The 21303-nt window shown below is 39.7% G+C and overlaps 1 protein-coding gene and 1 pseudogene across 2 annotated transcripts; both read left to right on the forward strand.

Annotated features, from left to right (window-relative positions):
* The first annotated feature begins 1871 nt into the window (after positions 1-1871).
* On the forward strand, positions 1872-5465 carry LOC106778940. 2 transcript variants are annotated; one of them, XM_022776371.1, is made up of 2 exons: positions 1872-5065; positions 5348-5465. In XM_022776371.1, the coding sequence occupies exon 1, from the start codon at positions 2987-2989 to the stop codon at positions 3824-3826; it is 840 nt and encodes a 279-aa protein (XP_022632092.1). In that variant the 5' UTR covers positions 1872-2986; the 3' UTR covers positions 3827-5065; positions 5348-5465. The 2 variants fall into 2 exon arrangements, with proteins under 2 accessions (XP_022632092.1, XP_014522435.1); XM_014666949.2 differs by having other exon boundaries at positions 1872-4456; positions 5348-5441.
* Positions 4150-15244, forward strand: LOC106778930 (annotated as a pseudogene).
* Positions 15245-21303: the final 6059 nt, after the last annotated feature.

Raw genomic sequence — 21303 nt, forward strand, 5'->3', positions numbered from 1 at the left:
ATATCTTACAGAAAGGGAAATGCTTAGGAAAAAGAAATATGGTTCACAATATGTTTAATGACGAAATAATTTTAGGATCTAAAATAATTATATAAAAAAGTTTTTCAACTTCATCATTCTACAATGTATGAATCGTTTTTTAAATTTTCTTGGGTTTGTCTTCTACCATTACATTCAGAGCTATTTGATTTCCTATGTAGTTGACGTCACATATTGAGTCCATGTCATGTCTTCTTTAACTAGTAGCCAAACGTCTTGCATTTTTTACTCTTCTCTTATTTTTCTTTCAATCAAACGTCGAAGCCTCGGGGGGCATAGATGTTAACACTCTGACAAGTGTACCAGATCGTCTTACTGTCCTTGGAGACCTTTCATAAGAAGATAGCGGAAGCAATAAAGGTAGGACTAGGTGTTGGTGCATCGGTGTCACAAGTGGCAGAGATGACGGTCGACGACATTGGTTAGTGATAGTGGTCGGCGACGGTAACCAGCGACGGTGGCTGGAGACGATGGCCGGAGACGGTGGATGGCCGACAACGGCGGCCTGCCGGCGACAGTGGATAGAGGACGACAACGAACGATGGCGAACAACGACACTGGTGAGACAGAAACTAGGAATCACCCATTGAAGTATAAAGACACAAAAGTAGAGTAGAAAAGGATCAAAAAACCTGATATCAACTTGAGAATTAAACTGTAAAATAATACTAGAGGGCTTGATTGATCCTTCTCATAATCTTCTATTTATAAAAATAAATTGATACAAGAGTACATGATAATTAGGGTAACCCTAAACACAATATAATCATGATAAATAAGGTCACCCTAGACACAATATAATCATGATAAATAGGGTAACCCTAGACACAATATAATCATGATAAATAGGATAACCCTAGACACAATATAATCATGATAAATAGGGTAACCCTAGACACAATATAATCATGATAAATAGGGTAACCCTAGACACAATATAATCATGATAAATAGGGTAACCCTAGACACAATATAATGATGATAAATAGGGTAAATATTCTAACATATAGATTTAAGATTTTTTTCAAACTTATATTTAAAATTTAAATGCATTGAAGTTTATTTATGGGAAGCGAAAACATAAATTTAAGTTTTAAGGTTTATTCAAGACCAAATTGTGATAAAATATGTTTTGACTTTGCATAGATATCTTATATGCAGTCTTGTTCTTGTGACAGGTGCAAAGCGTCTTGTTCCACTAGGGCTAGGTGATGACGATCAATCCATTGAGGATGATTTTGTTGCTTGGTAAGTATATTTCTGTTGTGCATAAAATTCCCTAGTGTGACTGTGTATATACATACACATATATAAATTATTTGAAATGTGGTATTTCAGTTAGCTATTGGCTCTTTTCTAAAGCTGTCAAAACAGGCTCTCGCTGGCCTAACCCACCACGAGTTGATTACTTGGTGAGCTAACCCAACTTAATTTTCTTATCAATGAGTTCAAAAAAAATGAAGCTAACCCAACTCACTACAGGTTGGAGGATTAAACGGACTAGTCCACTTTTTTTTTTTTTTTTAAATTGCAGCTTTTTTTTGCTTTTTTTTTCTTTCATATACCTTTTTCTAATATGAAAAATGAAACTAAATTCCAACTTACTAGAATAACGCCACAAAAAATTATCATATTAATATGTATATATGGTCATAACGTAATATATATATATATATATATATATATATATATATATATATATATATATATATATATATATATATATATATATATATATATATATAATACCTGTAAATGGTAATTCTAAATATTAAGTTAATGTGCATTCCAAACACAAGCATTAAATGATTCTAAATGGTTCGTGCCTTACTGTGTGTGCAAGGGGTGGGGTTGGTTGATAGGACCCTTAATAAGGATCATATGGTGGGAAGTGCATATGAGCCTGTTACTCAGCAAGGAAAAATTATAGAAGGAATAGATAGGCCCAAAATATAGAATGTGCATGTAAGAAGAAAGAAAGTGGGGGTTAGGAAAAGAAATAGGGAGAAGTTAGTTAGGATGGGGAATGATGTGTCAAGAATTTAAGGATGGGGGAATTCTGTTATAAGAAAGAGTAGGAAGAGTGTGAAGGGGGAGGAAGGTTATGAGTTGGTTAGGAGGAGAGTAATTTTCTGGAGGATTGTAGGACTCTGGTTTTACATGTGGTTGAAGAGCTTTCGGCTCAGTCATCTTTTTACTGCATAATACTTGAATAATATACTTGTGACTTGCAGTCTTATTGTTGGGTTTCTATCATTGGTCTGACCTGCCGGATCCCGAGAAGAGCTAGCAGTGTTATCCATGCCACCCAAAATTTCCGACTGAGTTGAAGCAGTGGAGGAAAGATTGTTAGCGATGGAAGTGTCAGTACGTGAGACGTTGGGGGAATTTCGCCGATTAATGTTGGAAGAGTTTACTAAGTTGCGTAATGAGCAAGCGGGAGATCGTCGAGAATCTTCATTTTCATATATGAATTCAGGGGTAGAGTATAAAATGGCAGAAAAGAAGGTGGAATTGCCATCATTTGATGGTACCGACCCTGTGGGATGGATCACGAGGGCAGAAACATACTTTGAAGTGCAAGGTCTACAGAAGAGGTGAAGGTCCGATTGGCCAAACTGAGTATGGAAGGTGCAACCATTCATTGGTTCAATCTTCTACAAGAAGCAGAAGTGGGGTTGTCGTTGACCAAGTTAAAAAGGGAGTTGATCGGTCGTTATGGTGGGCGTACTAACGATAATCCTTTCGAGGAGTTGAAAGATTTGTCGCAGACGGGTAGCGTAAACGAGTACCTGGCGGAGTTTGAGTATATCTCGTCTCAAGTATATCGTTTACCAGAGTATATCGTTTACCAGAGGAGCAATATCTTGGCTATTTTATTGGAGGATTGCGATCAGAGATTCGTCGGAGGGTTCACACCTTCAACCCGGTGAATCGTCTGCAACCCATGCGCCTGGCTCGAGATGTGGAAGAAGAATTGCAAGGGGAAGGATTTCAGCGTAGAGGAGGAGCACGAGGTTGGAAAAGCAATCGAGATTGGGGTACATGTCAAGGAGAGAAGTTTGGATTCGGGTTGGGTCAAGGCCCAAATTTGGGGAAATTAGGAGTTGGGTTAGGCACAACCCAGAACACACAAACTAAACCCTTATCGGTAGGGAGTTCAAGTCCTCACGAGTCCAACTCGGCGACACCACAAAGCAGTGTTTTCGGTGATCATTCTTCGATTGCCGATCGGAATCGCGGCACGAAACATTTGCCTTACTCCGAATTGATGAATAGGAAAGCTCAAGGGCTTTGTTTCAGATGTGGTGAAAAATATCACCCCTTGCATAGATGCACGGAGCGGCAACTGCAAATGGTGGTGTTAGCGGACGATGAAACAGTAAATGAATCAGGGGAAGTTATCGCGAGTGAGATGCGAGAAGAGGAAGATGATTGTACCTTGGAGTGTGGGTCTATGGAGTTGTTCGCAAAGGTTGAAGTGTCGTGGGATGGTCGAAATCACCCTTCAACTCTGCGTATAAAGGGGAGTCTCAATGGAGTAACCTTGAGAGTGTTGATTGATAGTTGGGCTAGTCACAATTTCATCTCTCCCCATGTAGTGGCTGCTCTAGAGTTGAAAGTGGACAAAAGAAAAATGATTGGGGTGCGTCTAGGATATCGGCATCAGATCTCTACTGCGGGAAAATGTGAGAAGTTGGACGTTCAACTAGGAGAATTCTCTACTACGCTGGAGCCATATGGCTGCGGAGATTTGAGAAGGTTATTTTTGATTGGGAAGAGATAACTCTAAGTTTCCTTTGGCAAGACAAATATCTAGACAAATATCTAGAACTACAAGGTCAGAAATCAGAAAAATATGAAGCAATGTCTCCAACCGGATTACTTCAGCCCTTGCCTATTTCGGATAAAATTTGGGAAGTTATTTCTTTAGACTTTATTACGGGTTTAGCAAAACCAAAAGGGTTTCAAGCTATACTGGTAGTGGTGGATTGGTTGTTCAAATATGGCCACTTTATTTTGTTGAAACATCCTTACACTGTAAGGAAAGTTGCTTAATTGCTTGCTAAGGAAATTGAATTATTTCAATTACAAACAACAACTATGAAAATGAGTTCTCCTTATGAGACCGATGGTCAAACGGAAGTGGTAAACCGATGTTTAGAAGCTTATTTACAATGTTTGATGTCGGAACAACCCAAGAATTGGTTATATGGGGGACCTTGGGCAGAAATTGGAGAAGTGTTTTATAAGGCAGCAGAACCGACTTTACCAACAAAGTTGACTCTTGAGGAGGAAGATAAGGGAGAGCCTGAGACAGTGCTAGCAGCCAGGGATATTTCGAAGGGCGGTAACATCATCAAACAATGGTTGATGGAACGGAAGGGAAGAACAAATAAGGAGACAACTTGGGAAGGTGAAGTGCTACTCCAGAGTCAATTTCCTTCTTTCAGCCATGAGAGCAAGGCTGCTATTGCAGAAGGGAGTAATGATAGGACCCTTAAGAATCATATGGTGGGAAGTGCATATGGGTTTGTTACTCAGCAAGAAAAAATTATAGAAGGAATAGATAGCCCAAAATATGGAATGTGTATGTAAGAAGAAAGAAAGTGGGATTAGGAAAAGAAATGGGGAGAAGTTAGTTAGGATGGGGAAATGACATGTCAAGAATCTAGGGATGGGGGAATTATGTTATAAGAGAGAGAAGGAAGAGTGTGAAGGGGGAGCAAGGTTGTGAGTTGGTTAGAAGGAGAGTAATTCTCTGAAGAAGTGTAGGACTCTGGTTTTACATGTGACTGAAAAGCTTTCGGCTCAGTCATTTTTTTACTGCATAATACTTGAGTAATATATCTGTGATTTTCAGTCTTATTGTTCGGTTTCTATCATTGGTGGTGTATAGTGGTGTTGACGGTAGAGTGCGGGGTGAATGAAAGTAGTACATGCAGCAGCTGCAGAAAAGAGCTCGTTAATTGAGAGATTTTAATTTTGAGAGAAATGAGTGAGGGAGAGCTCGAGAACTAGAACTGTGAGCTTTATATCTTCCCCACCTAATGTTTTTTTTAATTGTGTTGGACTGTTGTTGGGCTACGTCAGTGTGTATGCGAGTCACACCATAGGGTCAATCCGAGTAACTTAGGTTTTTAGTGGGCCAGGTTTGATTTTGGCTAATACCAAAATTTGGAGTATATTTTAACCTATCCTACCTTGAACCTATGGTGGCTCACAAGTTGGGTCTCATGTTTTAACCCCACTTTGAAAGCTCAACTTTTTTCCATTTAATATGTTTTGAATTTGTTTTTCCTTTCAGGAAGGAATATCTATGGCCTGAGTTGGATGAGTTGCTTCGAAATGAGGATGATCCTAATACTGTCTCCACTCCTTATAAGGCTGCTATTCCTGAATATCGAGTGGTTATTCACAATTCAACTGTCACATCATGCAATGATAATCACCTAAATGTGGCAAATCGGAATACTGTGTTTGATATTCACCATCCTTGCAGGTATCTGATGTTTTTCATGTTTGATTTATGGCTGTTTGTTATTGTTTACTAAGCATTCAACGATGAAGCTGTTGTATCTTTTGTTGAAGGGTTAATGTTGCCGTTCAAAGAGAACTTCACAAACCTGACTCTGACCGATCTTGCATACATTTGGAGTTTGACATATCAGGGACCGGCATAATGTAAGTTGGACTATGTCAGCAAAGAGGGACCTCATTTGTTTTGTAAGCAAGGCCCCCAGAAAACCATAGTATATTTTATCTTTTATGGTTTTTAAATAATTTTTTGATATAAAATATTTTTAGATTTGTTCATTTATAAGTAAAATTTAGTTTTAGTTGGATATGATGAAGTTGGGGATGTTTTAATTTCTGCGAGGGTTTAAAATGTTATTACAGTATTATTTTGCACGAGAATAGAGGTTGCAGCCAAAGAAAAGGCTCTAAGAGAGAAGGAGGTAGACCAAATTGGAACAAGATAAACTATGTTTAGGATGCTTTGTATCTATCCTCCAATCTAGTTTTTCATGAGAAAACAAAATATAGAGGTCCTTTGTCCTTTCATCTTACAAAAGATTCTTTTCAGATATGTTTTCTCTAAGATCAACTTGCCGACATCTTGATTCTTCACTAAATCTTTAGGAGATATTCTTAAAATCTGGGTTTAGCACCTAAGTTAACTTTATGAACTAACTTGTAAGGTGAAGATTGTCCAAGAAATCTTCATAAAAGCCACATTAAGGTGGGTCAAAGGTACAAATAAATTGACTTTCTAATAAACACCCTCATGCTGATGGTTATGGCATTAATGATGGCTCAACAATGGATCTAGGAAAGACTATTTTAAAATTTATACATAGAGTCTAACTCAATCTTGTAAAGATGTCTTGACAGGTGAGGATTATCCAAGCATTTTATAAGGACACCACATTCACTACATCTCTACTCTGTCCGCGGCTGCATACACTCCGCCGCACCCAACACAATAAAGGTTCTCCAAAGAGGTTGCGATTAAGGAAGGCCAAGGATTATCACAATTAAGACAACTTTTTATCACATAACCAGCTGTATGAATATAATATATAGACTCAAATTGAGGGTGGGTGTTGAGTATTATATTCATATAGTGTGATCCTTATTTAGGGTGATATTCCCTTGATTATATAGTTTACTTGAATAGCTTGATCCTAATTCCTGAACTTCAGTGATTTTTATTCAGACCCCTTGTATTTAAATATTTTGTACCAATCATTCATAATACATGACAAAGTATTCTTCTCCACTTTCAACTGTTCAGAATTAAGTAATCAGGGGAGGGGGATGGTTTTGTCTGATCTTTTTTCAGATATGAAACTGGTAACCATGTGGGTGTTTTTGCTGAAAATTGTGATGAAACTTTTGAAGAAGCTGGAAAGTTGTTGGGTCAGGATTTAGATTTAATGTTTTACCTTCACACTGATAATGAGGATGGTACTCCCTTAGGAGGATCTCTTCCACCTCCTTTCCCTGGCCCTTGCACACTGCGCTTTGCTTTAGCTCATTTTGCAGATCTCTTGAACCCCCCACGCAAGGTTTTTACATAATATTCATTGACTGTTTTCCGTTTCTTTATCTTTTCTTATATAACAGTGTCCTTCAATAGAATTTTTTTTTTTAAAGAAAGGAAGAAACAGTTAGATGTGCTTTTCTTTCAGGCTGCTTTAGTGGCTCTGGCTGCACACACTTTGGAACCCAGTGAGGCAGATAGATTAAATTTCCTCTCATCTCCTCAGGGAAAGGTTGAAGAAACTGCTGAGTTATACTGTTTCTTATTTCAAGTTGATACTTTCCTATCTTTTCTTCTATTAATAATAGTTTGAAAATTTTGGTTTTCTAGGATGAGTACTCCAAATGGGTGGTTGGAAGTCAGAGAAGTGTCCTTGAGGTTATGGCTGAGTTCCCATCAGCAAAGCCACCCGTTGGTGTTTTTTTTGCTGCAGTAGCCCCTCATTTGCAACCTCGTTATTATTCTATTTCATCCTCACCTAGGTGATTATTTTATACTATTTAAAATATCTGGATGAATTTTATGAGAAAAGTGGCCATAAATAACTTAGTTTTTATTTTCTAGGTTTTCCCCTCAAAGGTTACATGTAACTTTTGCATTGGTATGTGGTCCAACTCCTACTGGAAGAATTCACAAAGGAGTATGTTCAACCTGGATGAAGGTATAAACTTTTGATGGATTCACCTCGTGTGGATTTTCCCCCTCCTGAAAGTGTACAGTTATCATTCAGCTTGGTTATATCTAACCTGAAGCTCCCTCATAATATTGTCAGAGTGCCATTCCCTTGGAGAAAAGTCATGAGTGTAGTTGGGCTCCTATTTTTATCAGAACATCAAACTTCAAGTTACCGGCTGATCAGAGAGGGACCTGAAAAGGAGTATGTTCAACACAAGATGATTGATAAAGTAAGTTTCATTAACTGCCTATCTTGTAGGTAATGGGTGCCCTATAGATAAATTTTTCATTGCGTTAATTTTCCTGGTGCAGGCAGCAAATTTGTGGAATTTGATTTCTCGAGGAGGTTATCTTTACGTCTGTGGCGATGCTAAGGGTATGGCAAGAGATGTTCATCGGACCCTTCATACCATTGTCCAGCAGCAGGTGCTGATTGTCTCTTTTCATCCATTCTTTTCCCCAACACTTAGGCTTGGAAGCGTCTCCTTTTGCTAGTCCCACTCATGCATATAGGGTGTCACTTTTAACATGAGTGAATATACACACTGATAGGTTCCGGAGGAACCTATGGAAAACACACTTCATCCCACACAAAACACACACCAAAGAGTACTGTATAACCTCTTTGTATTACTGAACAATCAAGAATACAAGTATAGAGAGCTTAACCTCTCCCCAAAGAACTCCAAGAGTTCCCACACAAACGATAAGACTCCAAAAACTCCCTCTCTCAAAGCATCCCAACTCCTTTTATACAGACTTCTTCCTAACTACGAGCAAAGGCCTAACAATACCACCCTCCCCCGAAACAACCTTGTCCCCAAGGTTGAAGTCAATGTTGAAGAGAAAGACCAAGCAACGAGTTCTCCTACATAGGTTCGAAAGAGAACCTTTCAAGGAACTTAGCCACGCAACCACCATGGGGACCGAAGTTATTTTTGAGACAATTGTTTATGTATATGCAAATAACAGAAACACCAATATTAGCAACCCCAAACAGGAACCAGCCATGATGTTCAATGGGTATTAGCTTCCCAGTGTAGTTTTCCCCTATTTTGTTGTTCTTGGTTCTCCCACCACCAGTCTCAAGATCTCTTCGAACCTTAATTATTTTTCTCCCTATCAAACCCAGTTTCCAAGTCTCAAATTTTTTTCTGTAATGATGCTTTATTTCACAAAGTGGAGACAAATTTTCTCTCTCCCGGAACCCAAGGTATCGAGTCTGCAATACTGACCATAATTCCACTTTCTCACAAAGTGGAGGCAAATTTTCTCTCTCCCGGAACCCAAGGTAGTGGGTCTGCAACACTGACCATAGTTCCACTTTCTTTTCCGCTACCAAATCTCCCCTCCACTCACCGCATTCCTCCTGCTCCACTTTGCCCAAATTCCCCACTTGAACCCATGACTCACTATCCACTAATTTTACCCATGCTTTAGCTTCCACCAGCTGGCTGGAAAGTGCTGGATCACCCTTTATTGTCACCTTCTTTCCCTTCAGCATATATTTCATGAACACCTCCCCCAATTGATCATAACTTTTCCAAGCCTCGCTAGGCATGCAATCCCCAAGATTACATCTACTCCTCCCAACTCAAAAACGTACAGATCTTCCTCCACCACAGCTTCCCCCAGATTTATTTGTACCTTCTTGCAGCATCCCGGCGACATTCTCCGGTGCCCATCTCCTAAACTCACCGCGTATGAGGGCGTATCAATGATCGGTAACGCCAACTCCTCCGCTGCCCTTCGACTGACGAAGTTATGGCTGGCCCCGCTATCTATAAGAATCATCACCTCCCTTCCTTCGATCTTACCCTCGCCGGTCGCAAGGTTGGTCGTCGGTTTTGGCAGTTTTGTCACGTTCGGCTCGAACGATCCTCTCTCGTTCGGTCCAGCAGTCCTCTCCTGTTCCGCCCGCTCAATCACTCTCGATCGGCCTTGGTTATCGCAATCGGCCTCGGACCGTGACCCCTCACCATACGTTCGTTCCCAAAACGACTTCCGCTCAACCTAGGTTCCAAACCTTATCACGAGGGCTCCCTTCAAACCATCCCATGACCGATTCTTTGCTTTTTCCTTCCACGCTTTGAACCAGTACCGAGCGCTCCCCATCATACTGAATGACGCCAGGTGCACCCTTTCCTCCTCTGCCACACCTTGCAATTCGAAGCACTTCTCTGCCTTCGAGAGCCACCCAACCGGATCAAACCCTTCGAAAGTGGGAAGTTCTACCCTTTTCCGCCATTCATTCTGCTCCTCCGGACTGTCCCCATACACGCTCACTCCCATATCCTCATCGTGGCGTCGCTGGTCGTCATTTACGAAGGTTTGACTTTCGCTTGATTTTTCTTCGTTGTTGTAAGCCCGCGCCTCCACCATCCTCATAATATTTTTCAAGTCCCGACGCACTGCTGTGAATTCCGCTTTCATCCCGTCCATCGACCTCTCCAGAACCTCCAATCTTCCCATCATGGTTCCCTCCATAACTCGTTCTCGCACCCAATTTGGGATCCCGCAGTTTCTTGAACAATTTTCTTGATTACTTCTTGATCTTTCACCCCTCACTGCGAAATGGCAACTTTTAGATTCGGCAGCTTCTTGAATCGGCACACACCCACTTCGATTCGACAGCTTCTTGAAAACGGCAGATGTTTGATCTTTCACCCTGCTTCAATCCGGCAGGTCGGACCAAATGATAGGTTCCTAATCGGGAACCTATGGAAAACACACTTCACCCCACACAAAACACACACCAAAGAGTACTGTATAACCTCTTTGTATTACTGAACAATCAAGAATACAAGTATAGAGAGCTTAACATCTCCCCAAAGAACTCCAAGAGTTCCCGCACAAACAATAAAACTCCAAAAACTCCCTCTCTCAAAGCATCCCAACCCCTTTTATACAGACTTCTTTCTAGCTACGAGTAAAGGCGTAACACACAGAGGAATCATATTCTTAGGTGAGATATAAGCACACAAGGAGGGAGTTGTTATTCTTTACCATGCATATATATTATGGAGAGTCATGATTGGACGTATATATAATTTGGTGTCGAAATCAATCCTTATATTCGCATTATTCCTTATAAATTACATCTACAAAATATTATATTAATTTAAAAGTATTTAATACTTATATAAAAAATCTGTAGCAAAATATACTTTTAAAATATATTATATATATATATATATATATATATATATATATATATGAAAAATAATACTGATTTATTATTCAAATCATAAAGAATACATTCTGATATTTTCTATTTATAATAATCTAATTCTCCTAAAAAAGGAATTAAGGAAACTAGGAAATCTAGAGAAAATAAAAAAATAAAAAATTATGTATCTATTTCCTCTAATTAGGAAGATTATAAAGATATTATCTCAAATTACAACGCTCCCCCTCAAGCTGGATCATACAAGATTGTATGAATTAAGCTTGGAATAGACAAACTCAATCAGAGATAAAATCAATAAACCCAATAAACCAACTTGGACAAACTTCAACTTGGACAGCAATGGACGAGGACGAACTTGAACTTGGACAGCAATGGCAAGAGAGATTTCCATAAAGAAATGGATGGTGACTTGCAGCATCAAATGGTAACAAACTGCAAGAATAGATGAAGGGCCTGCAACAACAAATTGTAGGGACTGGATTGCCATCAATAGTGGCGAACAACAACAAAACTTCAAGGGACTTAAGTGCCCTAAACAACAACAAGCCTTCAAGGACTTCGCTGCCTTGAGTAGCAACAAACCTTAAAGGACTTAACTGCCCTGAACATATGGGAGGCCTTCAGGAAACAACCGTCCTGCAGAGGCAAACAACAACAAACTTGCAGGGACTACACTACCCTGCAGCGGCTAGAACTTTCTCCCTCCTCACTACTGAACAACAGAACGTGAAGGTGGAAGAGCTGGTGAGAACCGATCCCTACGACGGACAAAACTGAATCCCATAACTTCGAAAGAGTCAATTCAGCAGGCGGTCTTAAAGAACAACTCTCAGTAAGCTGTTATAACAAAGCATTGGCAGAAACCAAAAAACACCATGGCATCAAAAGGCCAAAGACAGGTTGGAGGTCCAAAGTTCTTTACTGGACTACTCTTAAATAGTGATACTTCACACTGTATCACAAGAAGTACGGGCTAATCTTTAGCCCAAGAAGGAAGTTCTCTTTAGGGATTGAAAAATATTTACCCTCAGACAAATTCTGGAAGTATAACTTATACCTAGGTCAGATTCAACTTTGGAAGTATAGCTTTTAGCTAGGCCAAATTCAACTCTGGAAGTATAGCTTATAGCTAGGTCAGATTGAACTCTGGAAGTATAGCTTATAGCTAGGCCAGATTGAACTCTGGAAGTATAGCTTATAGCTAGGCCAAATTCTGGAAACACAATTTTGTGTAGCTCTTATCAAAAGTAGAAGTGCCCTTCCCCTCTGGATGAGCCACCTATGGCTTTTTCAGATTCTGAGGAACACGCAAAAAACATCTTCTCTGCGACATGGAAAAGAAGAGGAAGAAGCTTCATCGGGAGAAGAGGATGAAGAATCCTCCAAGGAAGAGGCAGAAGATGACGATCTTCCACCAGCCATCACCAAAAACAACGGCTAGTGCGCCTCACAGAAATAGACTCCCCTTCATGCCACAGGCCAATGGGACATCACACTTGCAAGAAAGAATCACAACAAACATTGTCACCCAAGAAGTTACCGAAACGGGTTTTGAGAACGTCCGAGAAAGGACAATGAGGGAAAATGGAAGGCCAAGGCCCCCTACAGATTTGGAATCGGAGGCCTTCTTCACAATTTTTCAGCAGATCAATTTCCATGTGCAACTGGATGGCACCTTTCAGGATGGAGAAGAAAATAGCAGAAGCAATAGAGGTAGGAATAACAACTGACTCTAACGGCAACGACAGCGGCTAACTGCTGCGGTGGAGGCTGACTACGGCGGTGGCGGCTGACTGCATCAGAGAGAACATCAAAGGGCAGTAGTTGCGAAGTGGAAACGCGAGGTAACACCCTCTCCTCCTCGTGGCTGAGATGGATCGATGAATGGATTAGTGAATCGTGCTGGTGGATGGATTAATCCCCTGTTCTCTTTCTAGGTTTTTATTTTTTTTTTCAAAAAAGAAATAAAGGGCCAAAGCCCGAACTCCTTTTAGAGTTTCAGAAACCAAAATGGGCCAAAGCCCAATCACTTCGTTAGGGTAACACTTCGTTAGGGTTTTTCATTCTTCAGCAGAAACATAGGGAGGAGTGAGCCTCTTCTCTATATTCGGTTTCTTCTTCCACAGCGAAAGAATGGCTTCTCTTCTTCAAACAGAAAGTGAAGGGCAACCATGGCCCCTCCTCCGAGAGGCACGTAGGCTTCGACGGCTGAAGGACGAACGCAGATCTAGAGCGGCGTCGACGTCCGATTAAAGGGTGAGATCAGAGAGAGGAAGGTTCCACAAGACGATCGGCAGTAGCGCGGTTTGATGCCGACGATGGGAAGGTGGGTCGTAAGAAACACGTACCCGAGACTAGTTGAAGACAGGCAGCGTGTGAAGGCGCGTTGAGCGAAGTTTGGAACTGACTCCGGCGGGGTTGGCCGTCGCTTGAAGAGGCGATCCAGATCCGCTGGTCACCGGTCGGAAATGCGACGGTGGCCAGCGAATGACGGTGGTCGGCGACGTACGGTGGCCGACGATGGTTGACAGTGGAGAGCAGCGGTGCTCAGCGAAGAGAACATGAGGCTGTGGAGAGAACAACGGTGCATCACTTAAAATACCAGTTTCAGCTACTGGTCTGAAAGTGAATGGGTTTGAATCCCATTCTAGATTATGGAAGCACAACTTTGTGAAGTTATCAGAAAGACAAGTCTAAAACCTTAGCTGGGCAATTGTAACCCAATAAAGCACAAAGGAAAAGAAGAGAATTTTAGGGCTGCCAGCGGCCATAATGGTCAACTGCCGACAGACATCAAAGACAGTGGAAGCGAATCAGACAAGCTCTGATACCATGTGGAAAATAATACTGATTTATTATTCAAATAAAAAAAAATACATTCTGATACTCTTTATTTGTAATAATCTAATTCTCCTAAAAAGGAAAATAGGGAAACTAGGAAATTTAGAGAAAATAAAATAAAACAAAAGATTATGTATCTATTTCCTCTGATTAGGAAGATTCTAAAGATATTATCTCAAATTACAACAATAATTAATATATATATATATATATATATATATATATATATATATAAATAAATAAAAACCTTTGGCTATATATATTTGTTTAATTTTGACAAAATTTAACACTAACAATGCTAATAGCTATACTTCAATGGCTGACTTGTTAAAAATCCCAATTTTTACTTAATTATTGATGATGTAAGAGTCCGTGTAACTTATAGTAATGCAATTTAATATTTTATTATAGAGGTATAATTTGATATGGCTTAAGTTAGACGGGCTCTTACATTATCAATAACCCGCCATAGACTTTTTTTTTTTACTAGGAAGTTAAATTATACCTATATATTATCATGTGTTAAATTTGTACTTGTTTATGCTCTATCTACATTTATCTTACATTTATAATGTATCAGTTGATTTTTTTGAATTATGAAGAATAATATAAACCTTTAGCAAATTATTAAATTTATAATACTCTCCTTTCGTCTGACTATTCGGTGTCCGCTTAACTTTGGTTGCCACGTCCTTCACAGTTAATACACCATATGGAGATATTAAGAGCGTACAATAACTCATTTTAACTTATAGAAGTAGTATGACTTCTATAAGTTCTTTTAAGCTTATTAAAGTAACATAAAGTCTTTTGGTGAAGTTGAACAAAATAGACTTTTTGTATATTTATTGTATTAAGTTTCGTAGTTCAATTTATGAAATAAGATAAAAGTTTATTGAAACACTTAATTCAGAACATGTGTACAACATGTTTATGAGTTTAATTTTAATTTCAGGAAAAAGTGGACTCTTCAAAAGCAGAGGCTATTGTGAAAAAACTCCAAATGGATGGACGTTATCTTAGAGATGTTTGGTAAAGTTTCTGGTTATTCATTTGTCTGATTTTGACATTCCTGGTATTTCGTTTGTTAAGTTCAAGATGGGTTGAAGGATATTTGATACTCTACTATCACGAAGTTTTCTGACAACAATGGCAGAGGCTGGAATTTCCTGCGAAAACAAATCGTTTTCGTGGACATTTGTATGGTTTCCTTATATTTTTTGTCGTCTTAAAATATTCTCTTATCATGATATTTGACCTAGGATTATTTTTAGGATATTGATAGACTCAGATTTAAAGCACATATACGTCTCGGTTATTTCCAATGGGTATGTATCTACGTAGTAGGGATAGGTGAGGAATTATAACTCGATTCATGAAATAGTTCAATATTCTTCTAGTTTGTATCAAGATATAACTATATATAATTTTGCTAATATTAGAAAAGGTTTTATCAAGATTTCGTGACTTTAGAAAAGGGTTAATGTATTTTAGATAACGGCTTCAATACTTGTTTTGACCGTATTTAGTCCCAGTTTGTTTTTTGTTTGCAACATCTCCAGGTTATTTTTGTTTCGTGATGTGAAAAACATGGCTATTTGAAGCTAAAAGCAATCAATTAGCTAAATGGGCGGGGATGTTCTTTTTAAGGCTTAATACCCTTGATGGTCTCTATTTTCGTCAAGTTTGTTCACTTTAGTCCCATGTTTTTTTTCTGTTCAATGTTATCCTAAAGAGTGTAAATTTTGTTCAATTTGGTCCTTTTTGCTAACGCCGTTTAAATCGTTAACGGCAGACAGTCTAGGTATGCACAACAGTGTTGATATGGCATTTAACTATTGCCACATCACCAAAAGTAGAGTTTCGTGGCAACCCCACCCCAAAATTAGGGTTTTGCATTTGGGGGAAACCTTCTTGCACTTGCATCGCGAGAAGAAGGAAAATGTTGCTTGTTTTGCTTCAATGGAAGATGATTTCGTGAATTGTGCAGCTCATGGTAACATGAAGAAGACGAACATAGTTGTGTGAGAAAGCACTCATGGTGGCCGGTGGAGGCAAGCAACGACGCGATTTCTAGGTTTCTTTGATTTGGGATTTTTCTGGATTTGGTTGTGGTTCTCTGTAGGTTGGAGAAGATGATGGCCTTGGAGCTTTGCACAACAACGACGAGGGTTCTCGATTTGGTTGTGGTTCTCGATTTGGATGATTCATGGTTGATGCACGAGAATGAAGATTTGAATGGAGTTCGAGATTAGGGTTTCGTGATTTGGGGAAGATTGCAACATTGATGGTGGTGGCCATGGATGTTGCGCGTGATGGCTGCCATGGTTCTCTACAGGTGCGACTTCACGGTGGCATGGTGACTTTGGACGATCTCTGTGGCGGCGGTGGCATTAGGGTTCGGTGTCGGTAGGGTTCGGTGGGCTGAAGGTTGAAGAAGATGGTGACGTAGCAGTAGTTAAATGCCATCTCCACACTGTTGTACACACCTGGACTGTCTTTCGTTAACGATTTGAACGACGTTAGCAAAAAGGACCAAATTGAACAAAATTTACACTCTTTAGGATAACATTGAACAGAAAAAAAACATGGGGACCAAAGTGAACAAACTTGACGAAAATAAGGACCATCAGGGGTATTAAGCCTATTTTTAATAGCTGATGTCTAATTCAAAGTCAATCGTTACTTTCTTTATTGTGAAAGTACTGTTTCAGTTTATTTTTTTCTGTTATTATCGTTGCCCTATGCATGCATATATAAACCATGCATTCTCTGATAATAATACGAGAGTTTTCCATTTCACTAAGTTTTCATTTTCTGTTAGTCTAAAACTTTTCTTGCATAATTTCTCTACGTTGCTTCTGCTTCAATAGTAGTATCCAGAGCCAAGGTTACGAGAACCTAGGGTGTGTGTTTGCATGTCAAAGGTGAAGAGAAGAAGAAGTCTAAGAAATGGGAAGGAAAACCGAGAAAAGGAAACTGGAAGAAAGAAGGCAGCGAAGGTACAAAAGAACTAAATGAAAAATCTGGTTCAACAGAAAAGAAACACTTCAAAAAAGGCTCGAAGAAGAAAGACAAAAGAAATATTGAGTGTTTCAATTGCCACAAATATAGGCACTTTGCGTCTCAATGCTTTCCAGAAAAGGCGACTCAAAAGCAATCTCAAAGCAAGGAGAAAGAGGCTCATATCGCACAAGAGGAATCGGATGAAGAAACACTGACATTGATGGTGATAACGACCACAGAATGTGTGAAACCTCTGAACAAGAACCGATATCTTGATTCGGGTTTCTTGAATCACATGACATGCAACAAAGGGTGGCTGGTCAACTTCGATGGCACAAAGAGGAGTAAGGTAAAATTTGCTGACCATAGCACACTAAAGGTTGAAGGTGTGGTTGATGTGGTCATCAACAAAATGAATGGCTCACAGGCAATAATCTCCAACATGTTGTTCGTGCCTGACATGAAATGTAATCTCCTTAGCATTGGACAACTGGTTGAAAAGGGATTTACAGTGGTTATGGGAAATCAGAATCGGGTTGAGCTATATGATAGCAAGAGTAGATTGATAGTGACCAGCAAACTTTCAAAAAATAGAACGTTTCAGGTTTGTCTTGATGCAGTGGAGAATATACAGTGCCTATCTGTTGTGAAGAATGAAGAAAGTTGGACGTGGCATTTACGTTTCGGACACTTAAACTTCAGAGATCTACAAAGACTTGAAGAAAAGACCATGGTGTCAGGTATGCCACGCATTTCTTTACCTGTTGATGCATGCAAATCTTGTTTGGTAGGCAAGCAACCTAGGAAATCCTTCTAGTCAAAGGTAGAAATGAGATCAAAGGGGTGTTTGGACGTCGTGCACTTGGATATTTACGGTCCACTTGATGTATCGTCATTGGCAGGAAACAAGTATTTCATTGTTTTTGTAGATGAATTTAGCAGAATGAGCTGGGTGTTTGTGATCAAGACAAAATGCAAAGCTTTGGAGATTTTCAAGAAGTACGTAGCGAGTGTAGAAAGAGCAAGTGGCAAGACTGTGAAGATTTTGAGAACTGATGGTAGGGGAGAGTTTACCTCTCACACGTTTGAAGCATTCTGTCAGGAAAAGGGTATAATCACGAGGTCACTGCACCATATACACCTCAACATAATGCGTTGGTGGAAAGAAGACATCGGACAATTATGAACACAGCTAGATGTCTCCTCAAAGAGAAGGTGATGGAAGCAGCTCCACTGATCATAGCGAAGTACTCCTTAATGCAGAGAGATGCAACAGATTGTAAGAAGATGATGGAGGTTCTGGTGCACTCAAGGTGTTTGTGATAATTTTCGGTGGTGTTTGGATGACTGTAAAGGTAGAATTCTAACTCAGTAGACTTTCCAAAGGGGAAAGGAGCTAGAGGAGGTGCTTCATAACAAGGCACAAGGTTGAACTCGAGAGCAATGACTGAAATTCAGTAGCATTTCATTACTTAAACTCAAGTTACATTTATAATGAAATAAAGCTCTCTTTTATAAGAGAAGGAGAGCTCTCAAGCGTGTAGTAGAAGTTATCCTAACGTACACGTGATGGAAAATCAGAGGTAACTTGCGGAGGAAGCTTATCTAGTTGGCCATGTGCCAAATGAAGCACGTGCTCAACGAAGAAGACAACCTGTTTGTTACCGTTGGGCAGTAGGAGGCTCACCGTTGAGCGCCGGCAGCTAATGCTTCCCCTTAAGCTCCTTTGTTGCCTCCTTGCTTGGTTACTCACCTAAGTGTTTGCCAAGCTTTATTAATGACCTACAAAACAAAGTTAAGGTAGTTAATTTTAGAAGATTTTTAATATGTAATACTCCATAAGAGTAAAGTTGTGAGTACTCCCTCTTCTTCTTGTATTTTCTTTGACATGGCTCTTGTTATAGGTCCTATGTTGAGCTTGGATGGTCCTCCATCAGAAGGACTTGCCACGAAATCTTTGGGCTAAAGTTGTGTTGACAATTGTCTATCTACTCAATAGGTGTCCAACCAAGCGTCTTGAAGGAAGAGTTCAACTGGAAGCTTGGACAAGAGCAACACCATCCTAAAGCACTTAAAGGTATTTGGGTCACTAGCCTTTGTTGATGTTGCATATCAGAAACGATCCATGCTTGAGGACAAGAGCCAGCCAATGGTGTTCGTGGGTTAGCATCCCACTGGGGCTTACAAGCTTTAAGATCCGATGAAGCAGAAAATGATCATCAGCAGGGATGTAATCGTGTTGGAGAAAGAATCCTGGAATTGGAGTCACATGCATACAAGTTCGAAGAAGACTTTGGTTCATGGGGTTACTTATAATCTCGAACAGGAGAGAACTGAGGTTGTTCCTAGGGCGGAGGATGTTTCTGTCAGTCATAGTGATGAAACTCAACGACCAAGAAGACAAACCGTAAGGTCATCCAGACTTGTCGATTATGAAGTGTATTCAGATGCAGCGATTGATGAAGAAGGAAGCCTGATTCACATTGCATTGATGGCGGGAGCAGAACCTGTAGACGTAGAAAATGCTTTAAAGCAAACGGTGTGGAGAAATGCGATGTTAGAGGAGCTTCAATCAATCGAAAAAAACAAAACGTGGAAGTTAGTGGATCTTCCACCTGGCAAGCGTAGTATCAATGTCAAGTAGGTGTTTAAAAGAAAGTTGAATCAAGTCGGTAGCATGTCAAAATACAAAGCACGACTCGTTGTAAGGGGTTTTTTGCAGAAAAAAGGAGTTGATTTTGATGAGGTATTTGCACCGGTAGATTCAAGCAAGATTGTTGGATCCTTAAGGTTTTTGTGCAATAGCAGGTCCGATTTGGTGTTTGGTGTAGGTCTGGTAAGTAGGTTTATGTGCCAACCAAGGAAGAGCCACATGGAATCTGCAAAGCGTATCCTAAGATACATAAAGGGCACTTCAAATCATGGAATATCGTTTCCATACGGGAGTCAGGAAAATATCTTAGAGCTTAGAGACTGTGATTCAAATTATGGAGGTGATACTGTGGAAAGAAAGAGCACATCAGGATTCATCTACTTCATGAATGGGGCGCCAATATCGTGGTCATCCAAGAAGCAATCAGTTGTTGCACTATCAAGCTGCGAAGCAGAGTATGTCGCAGAGTGTTATGCTGCCTGTAAAGGAATTTGGCTCGAAGAATTACTCTCTGAACTGAAGATGATAATGAAGAATCCAGTACAATTGAGAATGGACAACACTTCTGCAATCAATCTTGCCAGAAACCCAGTGAGTCATGGGAGAAGCAAGCATATAGAAGTGAAGTATCACTTCTTGAGAAACATAGTAAACAAATAAAAAAATTGAATTGATCTACTGTAGGACTACAGAACAACTGGTTGATCTGTTTACAAAATCTTAAGCGGTTGACAAGTTTGAAATCATGCGAAAGAAAGTTGGAGTTGTATCACTTGGTGATTTGAATTAAGGGAGAGTAATAGTTTATGTCTAATTCAAAGTCAATCGATACTTTCTGTATTGCGAAAGTACTGTTTCAGTTTTTTTTTTCTGTTATTATTGTTGCCCTATGCATGTATATATAAACCATGCATTCTCTATTAATAATAATACGAGAGTTTTCCATTTCACTAAGTTTTCATTTTCTGTCAGTCTAAAACTTTTCTCTGCATAATTTCTCTACGTTGCTTCTACTCCAATAATTTTTTGGATTAACAAGTCCGTGGAATGAGTGGGAATAAAAGGGCCACTATAGGGGCAGAATGGGTAGGGGAAGACGAGGCCAAAGATGAGTCAGTTGAGAAATCAAGCCACATGGCACCAATAGCAGAGGGGAGTGGCAGACAAAGGCACGTGAGAGAGAAAAAAGAAAATACAAGGTTGAAGGATTTTCTCTGGGCAAAGAATGGGTACAAAAGGGGGAATTAGTTAGCACAAGAGGCAGGCAATGATTGAGAATTATCTTCTCTCTCTAGGACGTCTTCTTTCATTGCTAAGAGCATATTTCATTTTTGCAGCTATTTGTGATTATTTGGTGATACCATACGAACTCACTGGAAGAGAAATAAACTTTCTAGAATACACTTTCCATTGCCATTTCTGGTGCCTTCTCTGTTTTATATTACTGTTGCATTGAGTATATTACAAACTGGTGCTTTCATTGCCATCGTTGATGCTTCATCTTCAAATGACCTCAAACAGATCTTGGAGCTCATGCAAAAACGTGAACGTGAGCATGTTCTAGAGATGCAAGAGCTACGCAATGCCATTGAGGATTTGAAGGACAATATGGCACATGGAGGAGCGAACTCACGCCATGTTCATGGACTATTTCAGGTCAGAAATGTCAGGCTAAATTTTCCACATTTTGATGGTTCAGATGTGCTCCAATGGATATTTAAAGCGGACCAATTCTTCGACTATTATGATACTCCAGACGAACAGCGGTTGACCATAGCAGCAATTCATTTCGAGAAAGAAGTGGTGTCGTGGTATCAAATGATGCAAAGGAATAATCCCATTATTTCATGG

Source organism: Vigna radiata, unplaced genomic scaffold (genome assembly GCF_000741045.1).
Source record: "Vigna radiata var. radiata cultivar VC1973A unplaced genomic scaffold, Vradiata_ver6 scaffold_180, whole genome shotgun sequence".
Lineage (NCBI taxonomy): Eukaryota > Viridiplantae > Streptophyta > Magnoliopsida > Fabales > Fabaceae > Vigna > Vigna radiata.